Below are 23,459 nucleotides of genomic sequence, written 5' to 3'. Positions count from 1 at the left end.
GATACACTCAGACGAGACAGGCTATCTTGTGCAGGAATATTTCTCCTGTCCTGCATCATCAGTTATCTTCCTTCATGGGCACCTCCAAACCTCACACTAAGCAACTGCTGCAAAGAGCCCAAAGCCTCCCCTGAGGATCAGTCTTAATCCTCTGCACTGGGCAGGGAGTGTTTGAGTTCTGTCTGCTGGTCCACAGGTCATGTACCTCTGTTGCCTTTGTGAGGAGAACATTTCCAACAGACATAGCTTCTCCTAATTTAAGCCCCATGGGTATTTTCTTGAATTTTTCTCAAATCCCACTGACTTTCTGCTGTGTCATGATTTATAGAGGTGGCTCTTCTAACGCCAGAGAAAGGCACTTTTCATCATCCGTTTTGTAGTACCAGGGAGAACAGGAAGCCATTATTACAGGATTTTTATCATTTGGTCAGAACAAAGAGACTGCTCCAACCACCTTTGTCACACTGAGCCCCCTGCCACCTGACAAACACTCGCAGGTCGCTTGCGGGAAGGGACAACAGCAGTGAAGGCACTGCTCTCACATGACATTGCAGAAACAAAATGATCCCTGCTTTTCAGCAGGGACTGTACACAAGCAGAGCATGTGCTACACTACTGGTACAAGATGTTTACATTACATGTATACTATACCTTGAAAAAATCAGTGATTACTGATAAATTATTTCTCAGTGATTTTTTTTTTTAAATTTCTCTTTTTATTTTAGGCAAACAAGTTGCTTCCAAGTGTCACGTTTACTGAGTAAGAAAATAGTACTTTGAATTTTCAGGCTTTTGGGAATTTTGAAACAGTAGAAATTCAGATGAAATCCCTGTTTCGCCATTCAAGTGCCAGTCCCTTCAACTTTATAACTTGTTCTAAATGGTTTATGATGAAAAGGGATTACACAAGGTTTGATTTTTAGATGGTAGATGTTAGGTTTAAAAAGGGGACAGAATGTTTTCTTGTGCATGCGTGTGTATGTATATGTATAAATCATATTTGGAGTAAAAAATCGCAAAAATCTTGACTTGATTTTAACAGCTATAATTCACTGTTTCACAAGTTCAAACCCATCTCCTACCCAGTTAAGAACCTCTGCCTGTGAGAAAGAATCAGGCCTATTTTGTTAGAGATTACTTAGGGATAGCACATTGCTGAGCACGATCTCAGTACTGTCTGTCACAAGACGCTGTCACGATGGAAATGAACTCAAATAGTTATAATGAACTGAGCATCTTCCAACTGAATTATTTTAAGAATGTCACGATTTTAATCTGAATTATTGAAATGTTTAAGCTCACCTTCACCCTTGTTAATCTTTGCACAAACCTGGATAGTAGCAACTGCACTGGTGGATGATCTCATAATTGGTGAAAATTGTATTTGCTGAGATTTTTTTCTGTTTATTTTGTTTGTTGATTAAGACTTTATCACCACTGATTACCCTGCAGGTCCACGCATTTCCTCTTTTTACCTGACAAACCAAATGAGAAAATGAAGGATTTGCACGTTTCTTAAGGTACTTCTCTTCTAGAAATCTAGTGCCGTGTTTTACATCACACTGCATATCTACAAGGTTCCAGATTATCTTTACGTACACAACTTTAGTAGTGAAATGACAGAAACTGCCATCCCATAAACTCGAAGCCACCTATGACCCCCAAACTGTGAAAAGCTTACTAAGACATACCCTACAAGAATTTCAGCATTCTTCATAGATACAATTATTAGATGAATTTCATCCCTGGGGACTGAGGACCCATTCAAGTATTTTGGGGGGAAGGTACTTAAAAGAATTCTTGGGAACCTTTTGCTCTATACTACCTACCTTTGTGTTTCTAATTACCTTTCAAAAGGGTTTGTCAGCAGGGCAGTTGATATTTTGGATTTGGTTTTGCTGTGCAATTAGCAAAATCCAGGGGCTTTGGCAGTTTGGGTTTGGTTTCTTTTTTTTTTTTTTTCTTTGAACTTCTTTGATGTAGGGGTCTTCCTTCCTATCACATGGACATAAACGAGCAGAATAGGTGCATATCTGTCTTAAATTTGGTTTGCATAACAAATTTTTGATTGCATGTCACCTTATGAGCATTTGTCCATTTTTGTAAGCAAAGTCTTTGGAAAACACTATTATTTGCATATCAAGAAGTTCCTATTACGTATTTCTGACTTGTCTGATAGGAACATGTGCCCACGCTTTGTGATGGGTAAACTAGAAAAGTTTATGTACGACAGAGGATCCAGTGACAGTGGAAAAGCTATCTGTTAAATGTACGTGAAGGAGAGCCACACATTGAATTCAAGCTGCTGGACAGCTGATCTCACTGGGCTGGTGCTTGGCCTGTGAAGGTCCAGTGGTATGCTTATGCTGCCATAATACAAATAAATCAGGTGATGCACTGGTTCTCTTATAGCTGTTGATTCATGAATGCAAAGAGCAAGGGATGATAATTCTCAAGACAGAGGTTTGTTCCAATGATTCCTTGCCTTGGACTATCAGATAGTGCTAATCTTTTTGATTCAGGTATGGGCTTTCTTCATGGTCTCACTCAGATGCTCTTTTGATCCCCTGACTGGGAAAGTTATTGTATTCTTTATGTCTTTTCCTCCTTTGCCCCAACTCCTCCACAGTTTAAGAGAGAATACACCTGTCTGTTACCTGATACCCACCCCCTGGTCAAGTCAGTGCAGTTTTAGTATCTTCTACCCTTCCTTGTGTGATGTCCTCAAAGTCCTTCACTATGAGCACATGCTAAACTCAGATCATGTATGTCTCCTCAGCCTCCATTTTTCTCCACTCATGGCTTACCTACCTGCTTGTTCTAGCAATCTTACCTCTGTGGTGAACCAAGAATCTAAATCTATAGCTACTTGCTCACTTCTTCAGCTTTCAGTGCAAATGCTCTCTCTGGCAGCTTTGTGTACATCTGGACTTTGGCCAGTTGAGCAGGGGAGATTCATGATCTTATGGCAGATGTTCTTACTTCATACTTGTTCAAGACGAGGTGGTATTCATAGCTTACTCTCAAATCCTGCCCAAGGAAGTCTCAGTGTTTCATCTGAGTCAGGAATTAATTTTCTGTTTTGCTCTAACGTGGCTTACGCTACATATGCTATTGTCAAACTCCCTCTACACGCTGCTGTCTTTGAACAATTGGCTCTACAATCCTTGTACTGCTAAGAGAGAGATGAATGGCTTTATGGATTTCATCCATAAAGGTCCTGGTGAAGTAAAAATTACTTGGCTTTCTGTGCTTGTGTATGTGAATCCTACATGAGAATGTACATGCAGAAGAAAATACGAGGTAACAGTTAAATAACCTCTATAGCCTTTGATGGACTCCTTCAAAGGTCTCCAATATGAGATCTGACACATGAAATCTTTGGGAAACTTTTCCTGTTTAAACCTAAAATTACGAAGTTGACAACTTTCAAAGAGGAGGCAAATAAAGTATTTTGTCATTTTAAGCAGGAAGAATGTTCCAGACGGAATCCTTTAATCTTCCTTTCCATCCCAAAGATGGTAACTTCCTCCTCGTTTGCACCAGGGACAGAGTTTGGAATTTCTTCACAGAAGCTGCAAAAGTTATGGAAAAAAAATGGATAAGTACTACTGAAGATTGTTCCTGCTTTGTTTACAGATTTCAGGAGGCCCTGCTATATCCATTAGTGAGGTCCAGTGTAAGGATTCCTGGAAATCCTGTGGCTGCTGAGATGCCAGGATCTATTGAAGCTATTTTGCTGTGGGGGCTATAATACATTTATATCTCACTATGTGTTTCAGATGTGTCCCACAGCAAGGCTGAATCTAGTAAAGCTTCTTTATATTCTACTCATTCAGCAGGGATAAGCTGGTATTTTGCATAATCCTCATTCTATACATATGCACAGCTCTGGTAGCAAAACTGCTATTTGTTTTTCAGTTCCATTCTGCCGTCTTCTTTGGACAGTTGTCCAAAAAAGATACAGCAACAACAAAAAACTACTGGAGTACTAATCTGTATTGACATAATGTTATATCAGCCAGAAGATAAGACAAATAGCATTGCAGTAATTCTTTTACTTACATATATATCTGATGTTGCAAGATAAATGTTATGAAAATGTAAACATGAAAAAAATGTGTGTTTTGCACAACCTTTTTTTTTCCTGGATGAATATCAACTAAGATGTAAAATGGTCTAGAGCCTGTTTGTCTCTGTAGGTGTCAGGTGTTGCTTCTCACTTGCACTTATTGCTATTGCACCTACCTGAAGCTACAGGAAGGTGAAAACAGAATCAGCTTGGGCTTTTGCAGCTTGCTCACCGGAGTCAGCCTGACCAACAACATCCCAGCCTTGAGGAAATGCATAGGTAATTTTAAAAAACAAACAAACAAACTACTCTGCAAACATCTTTTTCCAGTTTATTGGCATTATATTCTGTATCAAGGAATAACAGAAAATAGGCCCAAGAGAACAGCCCTTTCTAAAATAAAAAATATGTTTAGAATCACATACATCTGATCTAGACATGAAGAAAAAGCAAAAATAAGAGCTGTGGTTGCCAATATTCTTTTAACCCACTACAGTCTCTTTTCAACAAGAAGAGATTGCAATTTTTATTTGCTATTTTTTTAACTCATTAAGAAATGCTAATTGATCTCTTTTCTGCATTCAGTTCACTTTTCAATTGGTTCTCACTTTTTTCTGTCCATCTGCTCTAACTTATGTGCGTAGGTGTCATGTGTGTATGTATGGGTGCTATCCTGGGTATATATTATGTAAGCTAATGTCCTGGTTATCCTGATTCACCTCAGCTATTCCCAAAGCAAATACCAAAACAGTAAACAAAAAAAACACTGATAAATCAATTGCCTCCAACTGTCTATGTCTTGAAGAAATTAAAGACCTCTTCCTAAGGTGGACATTACAGCCAGCCAAGCGTCTGACCAGCATGTAAAAACACAGTTTTACATTACACGTATGATAGGGCAAAGGCTCAACTCTGGTGGGGAAAAAATATCAAAAAACAAAACGCAAACAGAAAACATCTTCTAAAAGTTTTAATTTTCTTTTCTTCTTTTCTTAAAAAACCTTCCAGGGGGACTGGATAGCTCAAGGGGTTGGTAATAGGATACAGAGCCTTTCATCTCTAGGTCACCAGTTCGCATCCAGGCCAGGTCAGTAGTGACCAAAAATTGTTACCATTTCATGGGTTTTCAGTGACCTCTATGGAACAAGTTGTTGGAACTGTTATTGGAACAGTTGCTGGAAGCTGTTCACTTCTTATTCAAGAAGATGTGGCTGATCTTTTGGCAGTCTCAGTAGTGGGACTGCAATACCTGTTCATCTAAAGATGTGAGACACACTGATGGCGTTTTCTAGAAACCTTTCTTTCTACAACTACTATCAATTCATAATTTGTGTAACAATTACTGTAGTTGTTAGTATTCTGCTGCCTGTTCTGGATCTGTGCTGTGGTCCAATGGATCTCAGGGTTGTTAAAAAGGTAATTGCTACAGGCACTCAATTCACACAGAACATTCTTCATGTGACCACAGGTAACCTTAATTTATTTAAGGTGCAGGACTAAATCCCCATCTTTCTTTCTTGACATCTTTATTTTCAGTTTTTTTACCAAGATTAAACAGAGGAATTCAATCAGTATAACACATGGAGAACATTTTTATGGGTGAAGAAAAAAAAAAAGAAAAGATAAGACAAGCACTAGCTGGCCTAGAATTTCAAAGCAGCAATAGCATAATACAGTGTCATAGATCAGGTCAGACTTGGAATAAATTCCAGAAAAATTGCATTCATAGTTTTTATGTTGTTCTCAGATCCATCAAGCTAAGTAGCAGTAGATTTCTTCTCCCCACAGGACAGTAAAAAAACATTTCCTTCACTCCTTTGAAAATGGTTTCTTATGTTTAGAATATTACTGGGACCTTCTTAGCCTTTTTAAACATATTTTTAAAATGGCTAGTTTATGTCTACATCACCTAGATACTTCACATTTTCTATACTAAAAATCTATAATGAAGTTATCACCAAAAATTGAAGCTGCCAAGAGAAACTCAATCTTAAAAAATTCATGGTTTTATAAAAGATAGGGATAATTCTCAGTTACAGGAAGGTCCCATTTTTACTGTCTGGCAATGGAGGAGGCCCTTAAAATAATAAGAAAATATGCCCTGAAAATAACATTTCTACCTAAGATCTCTAAACAGGTCCTAATTCCTGGCCATAACATTTAGGAGGAGGAGGGTGCTGAGTGACAAGTAACACAACCACAATACTCTGCTTCCAAAGGCCTTCAAGAGGCTGTGAAATACAGGTAGTAAGACTGAGCAGCTCTGATCTTGCTCAGAATTATGTTGGTAGTGGGAAAGATCCCTCTATGTTGCAGAAAGCAGGGAATAAAGATGGACTAAAACACCTTAATGTACCTCAAGTGTCCATGCCTGTCTTACTGCAGGAATTGGATTGCAGAGAGACAGAGCCCTACCGTATATTTTATTTTACCTTCCTACAAGGTCCTAAAAGTTTTACGGAGAAATAAAGTAAAATTTAAAATAAAATATAACTTGTAAATGAGATTTGGTATTGGATACTTAAGGAGAAATTATTGCTTAGTTATTAGCCAAACAAATACCACAAAAGTTTTGATAGCTCTGACAGACACATGTGATTAATTACTGTATATATCAGAAAAATACTCTTTTTATCTACATAAGTAATTATTGACATCTTGCCTGCAAGGGGCTGAGAAGGCAACTGGTCAAAAGTAATTTAAAATGCAAAATCAAACCCCCTAAATATGTCCTTGATATATGTCCTTCTTTAGATAAATGAAGGTTATTACTGACTTAAACTCAATACATGAAACAATAAGACTGGAGCTTGAAATAAATTATGTTGATTCAAGTAGACACATATTGCAAATCTGTCTTGCTTTTCTATACAAAGAAATTAATCTTTGTTATAATCTTGCATGGAACAATAAGGCAATAAAGATATGTATTTAATTCCTGCATAATCCTTTTAATGTAGAGCTTAGTTTCTAGATTCATGGCATTTGTGTTTTCAGCTTAAATTTCAAAGCTATGTTGATCTACAGGTTGCCATTTTTCTTTAAACATTTCAAAGCTATAATTTGATGCATTTTTAGAATTTTATTATGTCTGTATTTATATTTAACCCGCTTGTCTTTTTTAAATAGAACACATCAGTGTCAGGCTTCATCTTACTACCACCAGGTCTTCTCTTTTGTTTTGCTTTTAATTATTTTAATTTTCTCACTTATTTTCCTTTCATTACATGTTCTGATGTTAAGTACTTAAAAGAACAGTGCAATGCTACAATTAATAATGTCCTATGTTAACATGTATAGTATTAGTTTCTGAACGAGCATTTATTAAGCATTGGTACAACGGTATACAAACCTTTATTGCTGTAAATATTCTTACACTCTTTTCTTTTTCCCCCTGTATTTGTGTACTAGGTGGTTGTGAATGCCCTTTTAGGAGCAATTCCATCCATCATGAACGTGCTTCTCGTTTGTCTTATATTCTGGCTAATTTTCAGCATCATGGGAGTAAATCTGTTTGCTGGCAAGTTCTACTACTGTGTTAACACCACAACTGATGAAAGGTTTGAAGTCGACCAAATCAACAATTTTAGTCAGTGCGAGGAACTCATAAAAAACAATCAAAGTGCCCGATGGAAAAACGTGAAAGTAAACTTTGATAATGTAGGATTTGGGTATCTATCTTTACTTCAAGTAGTAAGTGATCACTCTTTATATACCTCTTACTGTTTATATGTAATAGTGAAAAGCAGTTCTAGCAACAAAGACAGAAAACATATTTACCTGATGATTTTTATCTGTGACTTAGTAATACCGCTGCACTGATAACTGATTGCTCTTTTCATAGTAAGCAGCAAGAAGTAGAGCCTACTAAGATGAATACAGAATTTTTAGGACATCTGACAGAACAAGTGCTGTTCTTCCTATTTACAGCTCCCTTAGTCCTCCAGCCCCTTCTAATTTTAAATGTTTCTAGAAGTACCTGGAATGGTGGTATTCAGCTATCTGAATACTTTAAATTTTACTGTTGCTGAAAAAACAAAAATCTGTATTGGTGTGACTAGGTCACGGGGAAGAATTCCAGGTAGGAAATCCCATCTCAGAGATGTGGCTGCCACCAGTGCAGACTTCTATGATCTAAGAAGCGGTTTCTCATTTGGAAGAGAAATAAGAAAAGAAAAATGTCATTAGATCCTATAGATGATGAAATATGTTGCTTGCTATTTCTGTGCATAAGCACCTAGTACAGTTTATTTAGCAAAAACTGAGGTAAGAAAGAAAGGAAGAAAATATATGCAGAAAGATACCATGCAGTTATGCCTTCACTATCAAAAATTGTGTCCTCACAACATGAACTATCTCTGTATTTTGGAGTAGTTAACAATCTAACCCAGCTTTAATAAAAAAAAAAAAAATGCTGGACCCTAACCTATGTTGTGTGCATTCAGCAACCTCTATGGTTTTTTGAGGTTACTGTCTAATTCTGCAGAGTCTTAGTTTTAATTTTTATAGTTTTAAAATAAGTTTCTAGCTTTTATGTTGGCATAAGAAATCTCAATAATACAAATCATTAACATGATGCAGTGGTATCGCCATGGTCCTGCACAGGGTCTAAAACAATAGTTCTGGGCATTGTGAACCGCCCCAGCTAATACAGCGTCTCACCTGTGTGACTGATAACTCTAACAATTTAAATTTCACTATGATTCATTATTTACTTCACTGTCACATCAGGAAAGAGCAGAGAGGGACCAGCAGTATTAAGGAAATAAAGTACTGAATACTAATTGATTTTGATAACAAAATCGGATTGTAACAGAATTACTTTAAATCTTTATTTTCCTGTCTTATTTTTTGAACTCTACTGGCCTGGAATCCCCCTTGGGGTCGGGGAGGAGGGGGCAGAATGCTTTATCAAACATGTTCAGGAGAAACCAGACATCAAGAAAACTCTTTCCAAGTGGTTTGCAACTCTTCTTCCAGTAGTAACCTAGTCTATTCTGGGACAGGGATAACACCAGGTACATTTTTTCCTGGCTTTCTGGCCACAATCACCACTCTTCAGCTACTTGCAGTCATACATATTTCGGTGTCCCAGTTATGCATAACTTATTCCATCTTCTCTTCGTTGAAAAGCAACAAATATTTCTTACATGAAGACTTAGATTCTTAAATTATTGCATTGTTCTGAGAGGCAAATTGGGAGAAATTTGCCAATTGTTTCCAGGCTACCAAAGAAAAAATTAATCTAGACCTACCACGGAGGGACGTAGCTGTCATGGGAGGACAAGCCAGCTGCTTTTGCAGCATCTACATGAGATTTTGCACCGATATCAAAGGCTTGCCTAATGGATGGATTTTTTTTGTGTCAATGAATGTCAATGACGACACCACTTATTTTTTCCGTATTACTAAAATGCTTGTAAAAACATGAAGAGATTTTTTGTGTGACATACCAGAAAAAAAAAAAAGTGGGGCACTTCTGTCATTCCACAAAACAGACACTTGGTCCTGCATCTTTTTGGGTTTGGTAAGTAAGCTGCTAGTAGTGATTTTGCAGTTATGGAATGATAAAAGCCCCAGGGCAGAGAACGCAAGCTACCAGCTTGATTTTCAGCTAATACTTTAAGATGTGTAGAATCCATGAGTTTTTCACCTTCAAGAACACAAGAAAGGCCACAATTCATAAATGCTTGAGATTCTTACATCACTTTCTCAATCAAAGAAGGTATTTATAAGGTGATTTTCTATTTGATATATATAAAATACTTCTGATGAGAATCTAGAACAGGAATTTAAAGACATCACGTTCAGAAGCAGCATGAGAAATGAATAGGTGTGTCACAACCCTCGATTTCCCTAACTTTCCTGATCAGCTTGTAGTAATAGTATAGATAAGTAAATACTAAGAATTAATTAGAGGTATCCATTACTGTGTCAGAAACAAAGACAAAGCTTTTGAAACTTGAGTATTTGGTATAAGGCATTAAGCTGAAAAATGAGAATCAAAAATCATGGTTGCAAGTGGATGTTTTCTGTGCACCCAATGCGAACATTCATGACCTTTTTTTAACATCTTAAAGATAAGTTGGAAAGTCTACTGAAGTAATTTGGTTCTCCACCTTAAGAACCTCAGGCACAGACTTTTGATTAGGTTGTGATGGACCTGAGAAAATAACCCCACAGACGTCACTGGGGTTTTTCTAATGACAAACTCAGAAATCAGTGTCAATGCATGAATTACAGTACGAGGTCCCTTTTTCAGGAATCTAGAAACTAACTACAGAAAGCTGCCTCTTTACAATCCAGTATTATTTCCATTCTCCATTCTACCCTCTGACTCGTGCCCTTTGAGCCAGTCAAAGAAGAATATTGCAAATCCCTTCAGCTTTTCTGGGTAATACAACATAAATCTTTATTTTCTGCATCACTGAGGTTTTCTGTCTGGAGTGAATAATCCTGGAAGTAATACCATTTTCATGTCAAAAAAAAAAAAAAAATCCAGATGAAAACAAGCCAAAAGAACTCCAAGCCCTGGCACTGAGGACCTTATTATTCTAGGAAAGATATAAATGAGTCCCATGAACAGTTTTTGTTTTGAATCATGAAAAGCCTTTTCTGGTAGTATATGGGTCTGCTCATCACAGAAAAAAACCCAAAACTCTTTTTTAAGAGTAATATAGAAAATAAACATAGATATTTCACACAGAAATACTCAGAAGAAGTGGGATAATTTCAGAAAGAAATATTCTAGGCTCAAAAAATAGATTGGAAATCCGTGGCAGTGGCTTTTTAAGCAAAACGAACTCTCTGAGAAGTTCTTTCTTGAATTTCCTTGGTGGTGATGGGGAATGAATTTCTGGAATGAGGGACCTAAGAAAAGAACATAAACTAGTTTTTGGTTTGCGTATTGGATTTTTTTTTTTTGGGGGGGTGGGTGGGTGGGTGGAAAATCTTTAGTATTGCTAGCAATGTTATAATTCTTTCTGCCCCAAAATACAGGCTAACAATATGTGCCATTGATATAACCAAGTTTTATAGACTTTTGATCAGCGACTATTTTCCAAAATTCTTACATAATATGGAGCATAAATATTCATGCCATCCGTCATATAAGTACCCATTCTATCTAAGAATTTTTTTATTCTATGATCCAGCGTAGCTCATGTTGGTCTATGTGGATCTGCAAACTTCTTTTTTTCATTTCTTGGTCTGAACTTGTTTGAGTATTTCTCTGTCCCTAAAGAAAAGCATCAAAGCAGAGACAGATCTGCTGGAGAAATTCCTTTCACAATTTTCATGCATCCATGAGTGAAGAGGAAGAGGTTGGTGTACACAAAGAGATGTGGCATCTGCCCTGATAATTTTCTGGCCTTATGCCTTTTTAACTTGAACCTAGTGTTTGGATTCTTTGGTAAGTAAATCTCCTGGAGGCCTGCTTTTATCCTGGTGGTAAGCGTGTATCCTGCTTACCAGGATAAAATGTGGCAAACCAGCGGGTCTCAAAGCACAATGTTGTATTATTCTACTGTTACTGGTATATATAAGAAAACACATCTTGTGAAGTGTAGGGCAAAAAAGTCAGAAGCTGAATTCTAGGGCTGTAAGATGAGGGTGGCTTTAAAGTTCCAGCAGGTTAGTATTTTAAAAGCAAGATGCTATTGTATCTCCAAAACGGAATATGAATATTACTGGTGGTTATTTCTGGTAAAGAAACGGAGTCGTGAAACTCCAGCATTATTTGTAACTTTATGAGAAATTATACATCAGGGAAAAAAGTCTATGGACTTTTAACAATAGTAAATTAGATTGGGGGGGGGGGGTGTTCTGTTATTTTTTCTATCTACATTTCAATCTGCATTTGAATATATGTCTTTCAAAATGCCTTGGGGAAAAGGCCATTTGCAACAGATGCTGATTTCAGTTACACTGCTATAATCAATGGATTACTCCCGATTTAGTGTCACTGAGAATATACAATATATTTTTATATTTGAATATACAAAAAGGAAACTAAGAATTTGATCTCTTAGTCATATTTCTGTGTTATTTTCTATTCAGTATGCACAAATGCCCAAATAATACCTTATTTCTGTTAAAGAAAATGTGTTGCAGATAAATTTAGGCCTAAGCTTCTACTGAATGCAGTAGAAATAACACTCTTTCACTAAATATGATGCCTTGACACTGAACCTCCAGTTCTATTTCCTATTGTCCAAGCAACATATTTAAAAATTACAAGTTCTCCTGCTGAACTGATGCTTCTGCTTTGGGAATTAAGAATCCCTTTTCTCACAGCTAAGTTCTCAACTAGAGTAAATGGTTGTGCATAATGATGATTATATTCACTGATTCTTACCGATTTTTAGGAGGGATTTAGAATAAATAATATGATGAGGAAGCATTTTTTTATTAAAACTACTTAATTTTAATAAGGTTTGGGGATTGTTTTTTTCATCATTTCTTCAGTAACGGTAGTGTCATGGTTTTGTGAAAGTCATTGTGGAAAATACACATTTACTTTAGATATTTTGAACTGCAAGATAGTAATATATTATATTTGTATTTTTCTACCCCCATACTCTTTTCAAGTTGCCTTTTTAATAATAATAATAAGCATATAACAGCTCAGTTCTTCAGATCTTTTTCCTAGCACTAGCTGAAATGTACTGCCTGTTTCTAATGGAGTGCTTTACTCATGATGGTGAAGCTTAATATTTTAAAATTAGTCTATTTTTTCCATTCACTCTAGTTAGTCTAGGATACAACAATAAATTCACAAAAACCAATAATTCCACTTTGCCTGGAGGATGATGTACAAGGATCATCATATGTCTGAATCTGAGGCAACAGCACAGACTTTGCAGGAGAGCCACTCCATCATTTGCATCGTCTTTCTGATGTAAAAGTATGCTGATTTTTTGCATTTAGTGTTTCAGGCTGAAGTGCTGATTTCAACCTAAGTCATGACATTCCAAAAAATGCAAATAATGTACCAAGACATAAACAAAAGTAGTACCTGTAAGACATGAAGTAATCATCCTGCCCTATTTAGACCTTGTAAGACCTCAGCTGAAATACTGAGTCCAGTTTTGGTTACCATTTCAAGAGATGAACTAGTGGAAGAGAGCTTAGAGGAGAATAATGAGAATTATCAGAGTTCTGGAAAACAAGATCTACATGGAAAGATTGAAGGAAGGAACAGTGTTCACAGCCTAAAGAAGAAGGGCAGCAACAATCAGATTGCAAATAAATAAAAGGTGCTGCACAAAGGATGATTAGTACTCTGTTCTCCAGGTATGTAACAACAGTCTTAAATGGTGGCAGAAAAATTTAGATACTAGGAAACACTAAAGACAAGACAAGTGCTGGAATAAATATTTTTTATGAGGTTGTGGAATGTCCATCATTAAAAGTCTTTGAGAATGGGTTATACACATATTAGGAATTACATAAGTAAAGCTGATCCTACCTCTCCTAATCCCTTGCAGTCCAAATATTCCACGAGGACTGTAAATTCTTCAGCTGAGACCTCCACTTGCTTCAGATTTATTGTTGATTTATTGGTCCTCTGATACTATGCTTTGATTTCAACATCGTACTCTAAGTTGCCTGAACTTCACATTTTCTGTGTTGGCCCCAAGATGTGAAAGTTGTTGCATACTGGATTTGCATCTCAGGATAATCATGCTCTTTTTAGTGTTCCACTGTTTCAAAAGTGGGTTTTTTTTTCCATTAAGAAAATAATTCATTCTCATTTTAAGTTCAGTTCAGGATGATGCCAGCTGCTTTGTATGCTGCATAAGCAAAGCCTTTTTGAAACCTTCACTAGAAATGAAACCTCAAGATGCAGCAATAACCATGGATGAAGAGTGTTCTATTCCCAACTTGTTTCTGCGACTGGTCTCTATGGCAAGGAATATGAAGGAACCAGTGATCTGCAGCCTTGTTCAGCAAAATTATAAAAGGGATCAGATGACAGAGAACTTTCTCACTTTGTTTTATTCTGGGCACAACTGGATTAAAAACTGGGTGATTTCTACTTGGAGATGTTGCCTAGTCAAAAGAGAACTAATTGCTATAACAGAGAAAATTACTTTCTGTTTTGAATGCTCAGATGAAGCAATCTACGCCTCACTGTCAAATATAAAATTTTACAGATTCTGGGCAGAGGAAACAGCTGTAAAAGTTCACTAAATGCTGCCATCTATGAAGCATATTAAATCTTCGATGCACATAAAACACATCCTCTTCTTACCAGTTTATCTCAGAACATATCTGAGGGATCTAGCCTCTGTAAAACACAACACAATATATTAAAAGTGAAAACAGAATTACTAAGTCTTTCAAAGTAGGGACAAAGCAAAATTCTGATTGATAGAATACCTTTTCTGAGCTGATAAAATTTGGGGTTCTTTGTTTTTCCACCTTTCTGACTGATTTGAGAGGGAGGGACTACACATCAGTCTTCATTGGTGGCAACTCAGTTACACAAGGCTATTTCTCAGCTGCACGTAGTCTTTTCAGCTGATATGATTTGATGAACATTTAGTTCACTAAAATGACACTGCATTCTATCATTTGTGATAATTAATTAGAAATAAGTCAATTACGCTTCCTGCTTAAAATATTCATAGAGAGACAAAACAGGGGGATACACAGCAGTGTATCTGATGAGCAGCTGTGAAGAAAGCCAAGAGACAAAATTATCTAGAAATCTCATGTTATGCTAATTATTCCTGGTGGTGTACTCAGTTGCTGGAAATAATTGTATGAACTGTCATCAAGCTTTATGCTTAAACAGGTGTGTACTGTTTACAGGCTACATTTAAAGGCTGGATGGATATTATGTATGCAGCAATTGACTCAAGAGATGTAAGTACTGCCAATATTTTGAATCCTTTTTTATTCTTGAGGTCTGTCTATCAACAAGTGTGTATTTGTATATCTTTCAAAAGCAATTAATAACCATACAATAAAACGAAACAAAGTTAAATTAACTAATGTAAGATGCTGCTGTAACAAATTGTGGGAAACTGAATGCAAACTGCCAGATGCTGTCAATTATAGATGGAGTGGACAAAATACATTGATATAAGTGACAGGAGTATTGTCCAAACACAAAATAGCAAGGACATTTTGCCCAAGGTTGCTGCTTGTTACGTTGAGATTTTCACATGAAATCTTAGGAATGATATTTCACGTTTTTTTCCTTAGGTATTACAGCAACCCAAGTATGAAGACAACCTGTACATGTATTTGTATTTTGTCATCTTCATCATTTTTGGGTCTTTTTTCACCCTGAACCTGTTCATTGGTGTAATTATTGATAACTTCAATCAGCAAAAAAAGAAGATAAGTATTGTTTCATTTCACTTTTAAAGATATTCTAAAATACTGCATTTTTGCAGGTGCATGATATATGGAATGTACACACAAGGTTTATTCAAAATTGAAAAAGCAGAAGTATATTAGGATATAAAATCTTACCAATATGTAGAATGCATTAACATCATAAGATTTTACATTGTAGAGAATGGGACACACCCTTCTGTTTTCAATGTCCAGTGTAGTCTTTCTCAAGTCATCTATTTTTCCATGCCTAAACTTCATGAAACCTCCTTACATAATCAAACACCTGATTTAGGCCTCCACATTAAAGCACTCATAATTTCTTGATTTTTTTTTCTTCTTGATTTGTAGTGTCTCTATCAGCACAAAAAAAAAACCCTAACTACCTGATTATGAAAAATAAAGCATTATTTCATCACAGTACTATAGATGCTGTTTTAATGATCCCAAGTATTCAAGTTCTATTTTGTGGCATTGAACAATCTCAAACTATACAGAACAGGAGTGGTTTCTAACTACCTCAGTGCCTTTTTTTATTGTTTCACAGTGCAGATGTAGATAATCTCACTGGTAGAGATGGTTTGAGTCTCAGATGCTCATCTTAAAATTATTTTCTGCAAATAGATAAGGTAGTGAAAGCTAAAAGACAAAAGCAGCCATGAATTACTAGCTTACTTTTACTTACTGGACTTCATCACTTTCTTTGGGTTTCTGTTACTAATGAGAGATGCTAAGTAAGATTTTTGGAAGAGCTAGAGGCCTAAGAGGTGTGTGGTTATGGAGCCTGTCCAGTGTATGGTGCATGCATCCCCATGTCTTCGAGCTTCCCAAACACTTACCCACAAAAGGGCTGCATCCAGTCCTATGTGTTCATAGACATTCCTGGAATTAGATGTCTGCAAGTAACTTTTATCCAGGAAAAATTTACTTCAAGAGATATGTGGAGTCTGATGGGTTTTCATTCAAGCTGTCTCTACAAGAAAGTTACTACGGGCAGTGAGTTTTGGTTAGGTTGCCGTGAAATAATTCTCTCTTTATCTTCACTGTCAAACTCCAAAGGCCAGTTCTGGCTTTTGCTAATCAGAACTTCATTGAATGTGGAAGCTAATCAAGATAAAGAATTAAAAGAGAGCACTTCTCTGTTAACAGTATCAAGCATGCTTGAATCTTCAGCTCAGTTTCTCCAAAGTCTGATAATCCATCTTCTCAAAAACCCTGAAGGCTTTGAGTCCCAATGCGACTGTTGTGATTGCTAAACTAGATACCTAAAGCACTAACATACTCATGTACTAAAAACCTGACTTTGTCTGCTCCCTTTGTTCCACTAAAATCGCAGTTCAGAAGTGACAGTACTGAGCAGCCCAGACTATTTGAGGTTACCTCAGATGCTGTTTACTCTCTCTCTTCCTATACAAGAAAAGAGGTACTGAAAAAGATTTCTTGGAGTTCAAGGAGGATAACTGTAGAAAAATGCTACATTACGGTTTTTTGTCAGCTATGGTACTGGATATCAAGACAACTTCTGGACTAAATGCTTAGCTTGCAGACAGCTGCATTTGATAGCTATGAGATTTTTTTCCCAATTCAGTCTTCTTGATTTTCCTGAAATAAACAAATAAATCACGTTTCTCTTTAAGAGTTTTTTCAACACTGCATACAAATGTGATTATAACCAATTTTGGTTTCATGTTTTTACTTTGGAGGTCAAGACATATTTATGACAGAAGAACAGAAGAAATACTACAATGCAATGAAAAAGTTGGGATCCAAAAAACCACAAAAACCTATACCAAGACCAGGGGTAAAATTATTTATATACATCAAACCAATATCTATTTACAAACAGCTCAGTTTTTATTGAGAGAGAGCAGAAATACGCCCATGTGAAAATTATCATTAACTAGTGTATCAGTCAGCAAAAATGTAAACACGGTTAAAAAAATTATTTTTTCCTTGCAACAATTTTATGTATGAATGTACAAACAAAGGAGGCTCAACTAAGCTGTTGGATTCACTTTAATTTGACTCCTCTGCTTAAGCTCACTAGTTACATTTTTATTGAAGTCTTACAGGCCTTACCGCATGTATTTTTCTTCTTTCTTCTAACAGGAAATGAAAAACAATTACAGTTTGTATTGGATATTTCTTTTTTGCTTTTCTCCTCAGAACAAATTCCAAGGCATGGTCTTTGATTTTGTGACACAGCAAGTCTTTGACATCAGCATCATGATTCTTATTTGTCTTAACATGGTTACCATGATGGTAGAAACTGATGACCAGAGTAAAGAAATGGAAAATATTTTATACTGGATAAACCTGGTGTTCATCGTCCTTTTCACTGGAGAATGTGTCCTGAAATTAATTTCACTTCGCCATTACTATTTCACTATAGGCTGGAATATTTTTGATTTTGTAGTTGTCATTCTCTCTATAGTAGGTAAGTCTTGTTTATTAAACCAAAAATAGGGTAAAATGAACATAAGGCTAACTTTTACTCGAATAGCGCTATATGGTTGGCTTTTGCCATTGCAAGGTTTACAACTAAGTCATGCAACTTTTCACTTTATCTAATAATTTACCTCATCATACCATCAAAACAGTTCTAATCATTCAACATATATTGCACCTGCAAATATTAAGTATAACTGGTATAACGGAAATTACGCAAGTGGAATCTAAAGAGTATCTTTAATTGCTACATAGAATGACCAATTTGAAAATTATTTTTCTAAATTTCTGCTATGATACGGAGATTAAGTGTTAATGCATCTTGGTTTTATTTTGTTTTTTTTTTCTGGTTTAGGTATGTTCTTAGCCGAGATGATTGAAAAGTATTTTGTATCCCCCACACTATTCAGAGTGATCCGACTTGCCAGAATCGGTCGAATCCTGCGTCTCATTAAAGGCGCTAAGGGAATCCGCACGCTGCTTTTTGCTTTGATGATGTCTCTTCCTGCTTTGTTCAACATTGGTCTGCTGCTGTTCCTGGTCATGTTTATCTATGCGATATTTGGCATGTCCAACTTTGCCTATGTTAAGAGGGAAGCTGGTATAGATGACATGTTCAACTTTGAAACGTTTGGCAACAGCATGATCTGCCTGTTTCAGATCACCACATCTGCAGGATGGGATGGTTTGCTAGCTCCAATTCTTAATAGTGGGGAGCCAGACTGTGACCCTAACAAAGCTCATCCGGGGAGCTCTGTGAAAGGCGACTGCGGCAACCCTTCTGTTGGGATTTTCTTCTTTGTCAGCTACATTATCATATCATTTCTGGTAGTGGTGAACATGTACATTGCCGTGATTTTGGAGAACTTTGGTGTTGCTACTGAAGAAAGCGCTGAACCCTTGAGTGAGGATGACTTTGAGATGTTCTACGAAGTCTGGGAGAAGTTTGATCCTGATGCAACACAATTCATGGAATTTGAGAAATTGTCTGATTTTGCAGCAGCGCTTGAGCCTCCTCTTCATCTGCCCAAACCAAACAAAGTCCAGCTTATTGCAATGGATCTGCCCATGGTAAGCGGCGACAGAATTCACTGCCTTGACATCTTGTTTGCTTTCACAAAGCGTGTGTTGGGGGAAAGCGGGGAGATGGACGCCCTCAGAATACAGATGGAAGACCGGTTTATGGCATCTAATCCTTCAAAAGCTTCCTATGAACCAATTACAACCACATTAAAACGAAAACAGGAGGAAGTATCTGCTGTCATTATTCAACGGGCTTACAGACGTCACCTTTTAAAACGAACAGTAAAACAAGCTTCCTTTATCTATAACAAAAACAAAACTGAAGGAGGGGCCGGTCAGGGTATGAAAGATGAAATCCTTATTGACAAGCTAAATGAAAACTCATTTACAGAGAAAACCGATATAACTGCATCAACAGCAGTTTGTCCACCTTCTTATGATCACGTAACAAGGCCAGTCAAAGGAAAGCATGAAAAGGAAGATAAAGATGTTCAGAAATAAAAGCAAATAGCAAACAAAATCATCTATGTGCAAAATAGTTCTAGGCTGTAATGATCATGTGTTTGTGTCAACGGGGCTCCTGCTGGAGGTCTATGCCAAACTGACAATTTTTACAAATATACTGTACATTAAAGGTCAGTGCCTATTAAAAGACAGTGACCCCTTGTCAGTGACTGTGACTGTGATACGGGGAAACAAGCTTGACAGGAGGTTACTGTTCTCACTACCAGCTGACACTGCTGAAGAGGAGAGAAAAAATGGCTACTCAGACTGTAGGGACCAGTGAAAGGGGTGCAAACGAAGTATTTGTGTGTTTAGCATAAAACAATACAGTAACTGTATCCACTGGTTGCATTTCAACTGCCACATACGTCATATTTTTACAAAACCTGTGTTGGTGGATTCATCTTATTTTTATTCATATGTTGTTTATTATATGTGACTATTTTTGTAAATGGGGCTTCTGTTGGGGAAGGGGATTAAGTACACCTTTACAGGTACAAGGGCCCGGTGTTCTATTATACAACTAATATACACACAGAAACGAGTTGCATGAAGGCATGCTGCACTTATAGATCATGCATGAAAATAACATTAAGTCACAAAGAACAACAGATTTTTTTTAGCGCGGTGTTTCTGGAAAGGAATAACAGATTTTGAGGTGCTTAATTAATGTATTCATGTTTCATCACATCCTAACAAGTCTTGGTATGCCTGTAAAGTCCCCTATAATTCACGAGAACAGTAGAAACGGATTAATTTTTGCACAGACCATTAAGTTTCAGAAAGTGCAAACTTCTTTCTAGGTCTGGAGTCACAGATTCTGTCTTTGTCAAATGTCTTTCTGCATACAAATACTAAATGAATCTGCCTCAGCCCGCCAAATTGATCAAAAAGATCCCTTTATACAGTTGTTCTGCTTTATCCTGCAGTATTGTTTAGCCATCTTCAGCTCTCAGTGAGGTTGATACTGTTGTACACGTTAATGAAAAGCCCTCTGCTATGTAAATAGTAATTTTTAACCTGTGGTGCATGTTTGAGCAGATAATGACCTAAGCACATTTATTGCATCAAATATGTACCACAATAAGTGTAGTGTGCAAGCGCTCAACAGGTAAAATTACGTATTATCTACCATTATAGATAGTTTGGATGCTATCAATGCATGTTTATATTGCCTATGCTGCTGTTCCTTTGAATGTCCAGGATTCTTAAATATGGGAAGCCATACATCAGAGCTAAATGAAATAAGCTACTCAAAAAGACCTCATTCCTCCATACCATTAAGCAATATTTTGCAGCTATTTAGGAGCTTATTTGTTTTACATTTTTGAATTTTCAGTGAAAAGCATATAGTGTATATTCAAACTGTACAGACATGTTGAAAACTACTAAACCTGTTGAAAATAATGTTAGAATTTTATAAGCAAATATAAATACTGTAAAAATCATTTTATTTTATTTTTCAGCATTATGTACATAAAACAAGAACTGAATTTTATCTTCAGGTTGATGTCATACCATTTTTGTTACTTTCTGTCCATAGCACTTTTTCACAGAAGAACTCCAGTGAACAAGATATAACTAAGAGAATGGCTAGCTGTAGGTTCTTATTTTTTACAATATTTGCAAACATGTCAATACTTTTTGCAAAATAAGTTCATAATTTGCTTCTAAAAATCTAAGTTTTTTCGTGGTTGGGAAATGGTGTAAAGTTCATATTGAATGTCTAAGCAGTGCCTGCATCATAAGTTTTCAGATACAATCTTTCTTTCACAGAATCCTTAATCTTTTCTCATCTTTACTTACAGATTTTTTTTTTATTCATGATGCACTAGAACCGTTCTAAATGTTGTCTTAGGTCCACAGTATTTTTTCACAAAGAGAAAGTAGCAAAATTGTATAATCCAACACATCAGGACATTTTATGTTTCTTACACAGGAAAATTAAATATAGATTACTTTTATTAAAATTATTGACTAATACTGTATTAGTGAACTGCATGCAGGAAAATGCTACTATTACCCTAACTGATGCTAAACAACATTATTAATGCGCCAAAATAATAAAGATTACATTTTTTTATTGTATGTTCCTTTCGTCTTTATTATCTTACATTAATATAAAAAAGGTGTGCTTCTAAAACCAGAGAATGAGAGGACACTGAAAACCTTTACAGCCAGCTATACTGTTCTTCCACGTAAGCTAATCCTTGGGACTTGCTTGTTAGTCACCAACTAGGAATTTCTACTTCAATGCATGTTAGATACTGGGCATGATGATTCTGTACGTATCAGTAGTACTGCTCTGAGTAACTTCACGAGTTCATGCAGCAGCTCCATGCAGTGGGGTACTCAACCGCCAAATACCAGAGCTGTCCTGAGGGTGTCCCAGGAGGCTCAAAGCATTTACAGGTATGAGAACTGAGCATTCATGAGTTTACAAAGAGAAAGTGTGGACTGAAAATAGTTCTAGATGCATGAAATTCCCCAACTGGGATTATGAGAACCAGTTTATGCCTGCTAGTTACTATTCACAAATAGGCTACAGAACATCTTGCACTCAAGTGCGTTTCTGAAAAAGGTGAATCAGCACTGGAGTGAATAAACAGTGGTCTTTTCCTCAGGAATTTTTAAGACTCTCTCTGGAAGCACCATGTTCCTAGAAGCTATCATTTGTGGATACTGGTATGGAAAAATGCAAATGCAGCTGGAAAGTGGGCCTGTCGGTTATTCCTTATCAATTACTTCAGTCAATTTCTGAAACTGTTCATTTTATAGGCTTACATAATTGTACGTTGCATTTCATCTACAACTTAAATTGAAAACACTCATCAGTGAATACTGAACTTAGTATAAAACCAGTTTATGAGCAATTGTATTCTGTATGCTTGCTCAGTTGCTAATGCAGAAATAAAATTTCATAGCATCTTCTCTGAAATTCATCACGAATCTTTTGAGGGAGGAACATGTTTCTCCTTCAAATTGTTCTGAAATGCATTACGAAAAAGAAGTCTAAAACTTAAATCGTAAATATCAAAATGAAAAGTATTTTCAGATTAATGTGTAAACAAAATATGTCTTAAAAGGTTCTCTTTAAAAAGTATGTAAATTATCCATAAACTAATAGGAATAATAGACTGCTTCAAAAATAAAGTAGTAAATTGAATAATATTTTTTATATTCTATACACAACTTTTTAAACTTTGCCTTTCTCAAGGAAATAGTTTTAAGATAAATGAAAACTGTGCCACTGTCACTGCAGATCACAGGTCATTGGCCGCACAAAAATACTTGTTTCCTCATACCTATTTCATGTTTTCAGTGTTACGGAAGCCGAAATGTTACTTTAGAACAAGTAGAGCATCACATAAACATAACAGAAAATTTGGAGGATCATCTTGGCCAATGAGGAAAAACAAATACACTTATATGTTACCTCTTTGGCACCTTGCTGACACTGGGGATGGGAACTGTGTGACGGAGCAGTGCCACGTGTGATGAATTTGTAAGGAAATCTTCCTTGGAGCGCTCTCTGCTAGAAGAATCGGCTTCACCTGCTAATTCAGTGCAAGATGGGTTTGCCTCCTTGTACTAATTATTGACATTTCTCACACTGGTCGACAACACAACCATTCTAAAGGACCATTATTTAGCAACAGTTGTTTGTTTCTGGTGTCTAGAAACGACGACTGAGGATGCTTTCACCTCCAACAAAAAACCTGAATTGTACTAGTCTTTGCAACTCTGCAATTTCCTAGGAGGAAAGATGGGAGGGGGATAACCTTCTGTATTTGATTTTACCCCATTGCTATTTCATTTCTACAGACAAGTTTCACATAACTTGAAGTGCTCAGTATTGAGATACGTTATGAAACACATAGAGTGTGGGCCACTCAGTCGCTCGTCCAGCCAATTAAAAAAAGCAAGAAAATCAACAAATTCTCAAAGCTTTCCATTCAGCGTTCAGGCCGTGGCAGACTACCGCATGTCACCGCTCCTGAGGGAGAGCCGCCGAGACCGCCAATCCCCGCCGACAAGGAGCGCCACACCCCCACAGCCGGCA

At 36.6% G+C, this 23,459-nt stretch overlaps 1 protein-coding gene across 1 annotated transcript in view; it reads left to right on the top strand.

Annotated features, from left to right (window-relative positions):
• LOC309672013 (sodium channel protein type 1 subunit alpha) overlaps positions 1 to 23,459 on the top strand; it is a gene marked incomplete at both ends in the record, with an annotated part of 554,434 nt that overhangs the window by 167,434 nt on the left and 363,541 nt on the right. The window contains 6 exons of the mRNA XM_082483407.1: positions 7,484 to 7,765; positions 14,891 to 14,944; positions 15,287 to 15,428; positions 17,125 to 17,222; positions 17,588 to 17,858; positions 18,225 to 19,393. Of these exons, the coding sequence (XP_082339533.1) occupies positions 7,484 to 7,765; positions 14,891 to 14,944; positions 15,287 to 15,428; positions 17,125 to 17,222; positions 17,588 to 17,858; positions 18,225 to 19,393 (2,016 nt within the window). Of the gene's footprint in view, positions 1 to 7,483; positions 7,766 to 14,890; positions 14,945 to 15,286; positions 15,429 to 17,124; positions 17,223 to 17,587; positions 17,859 to 18,224 lie in introns of the transcript that reaches the window.

Source organism: Vanellus vanellus, assembly GCF_965231255.1.
Source record: "Vanellus vanellus genome assembly, chromosome: 5".
Lineage (NCBI taxonomy): Eukaryota > Metazoa > Chordata > Aves > Charadriiformes > Charadriidae > Vanellus > Vanellus vanellus.
This window is presented reverse-complemented; position numbering and strand designations above follow the sequence as displayed.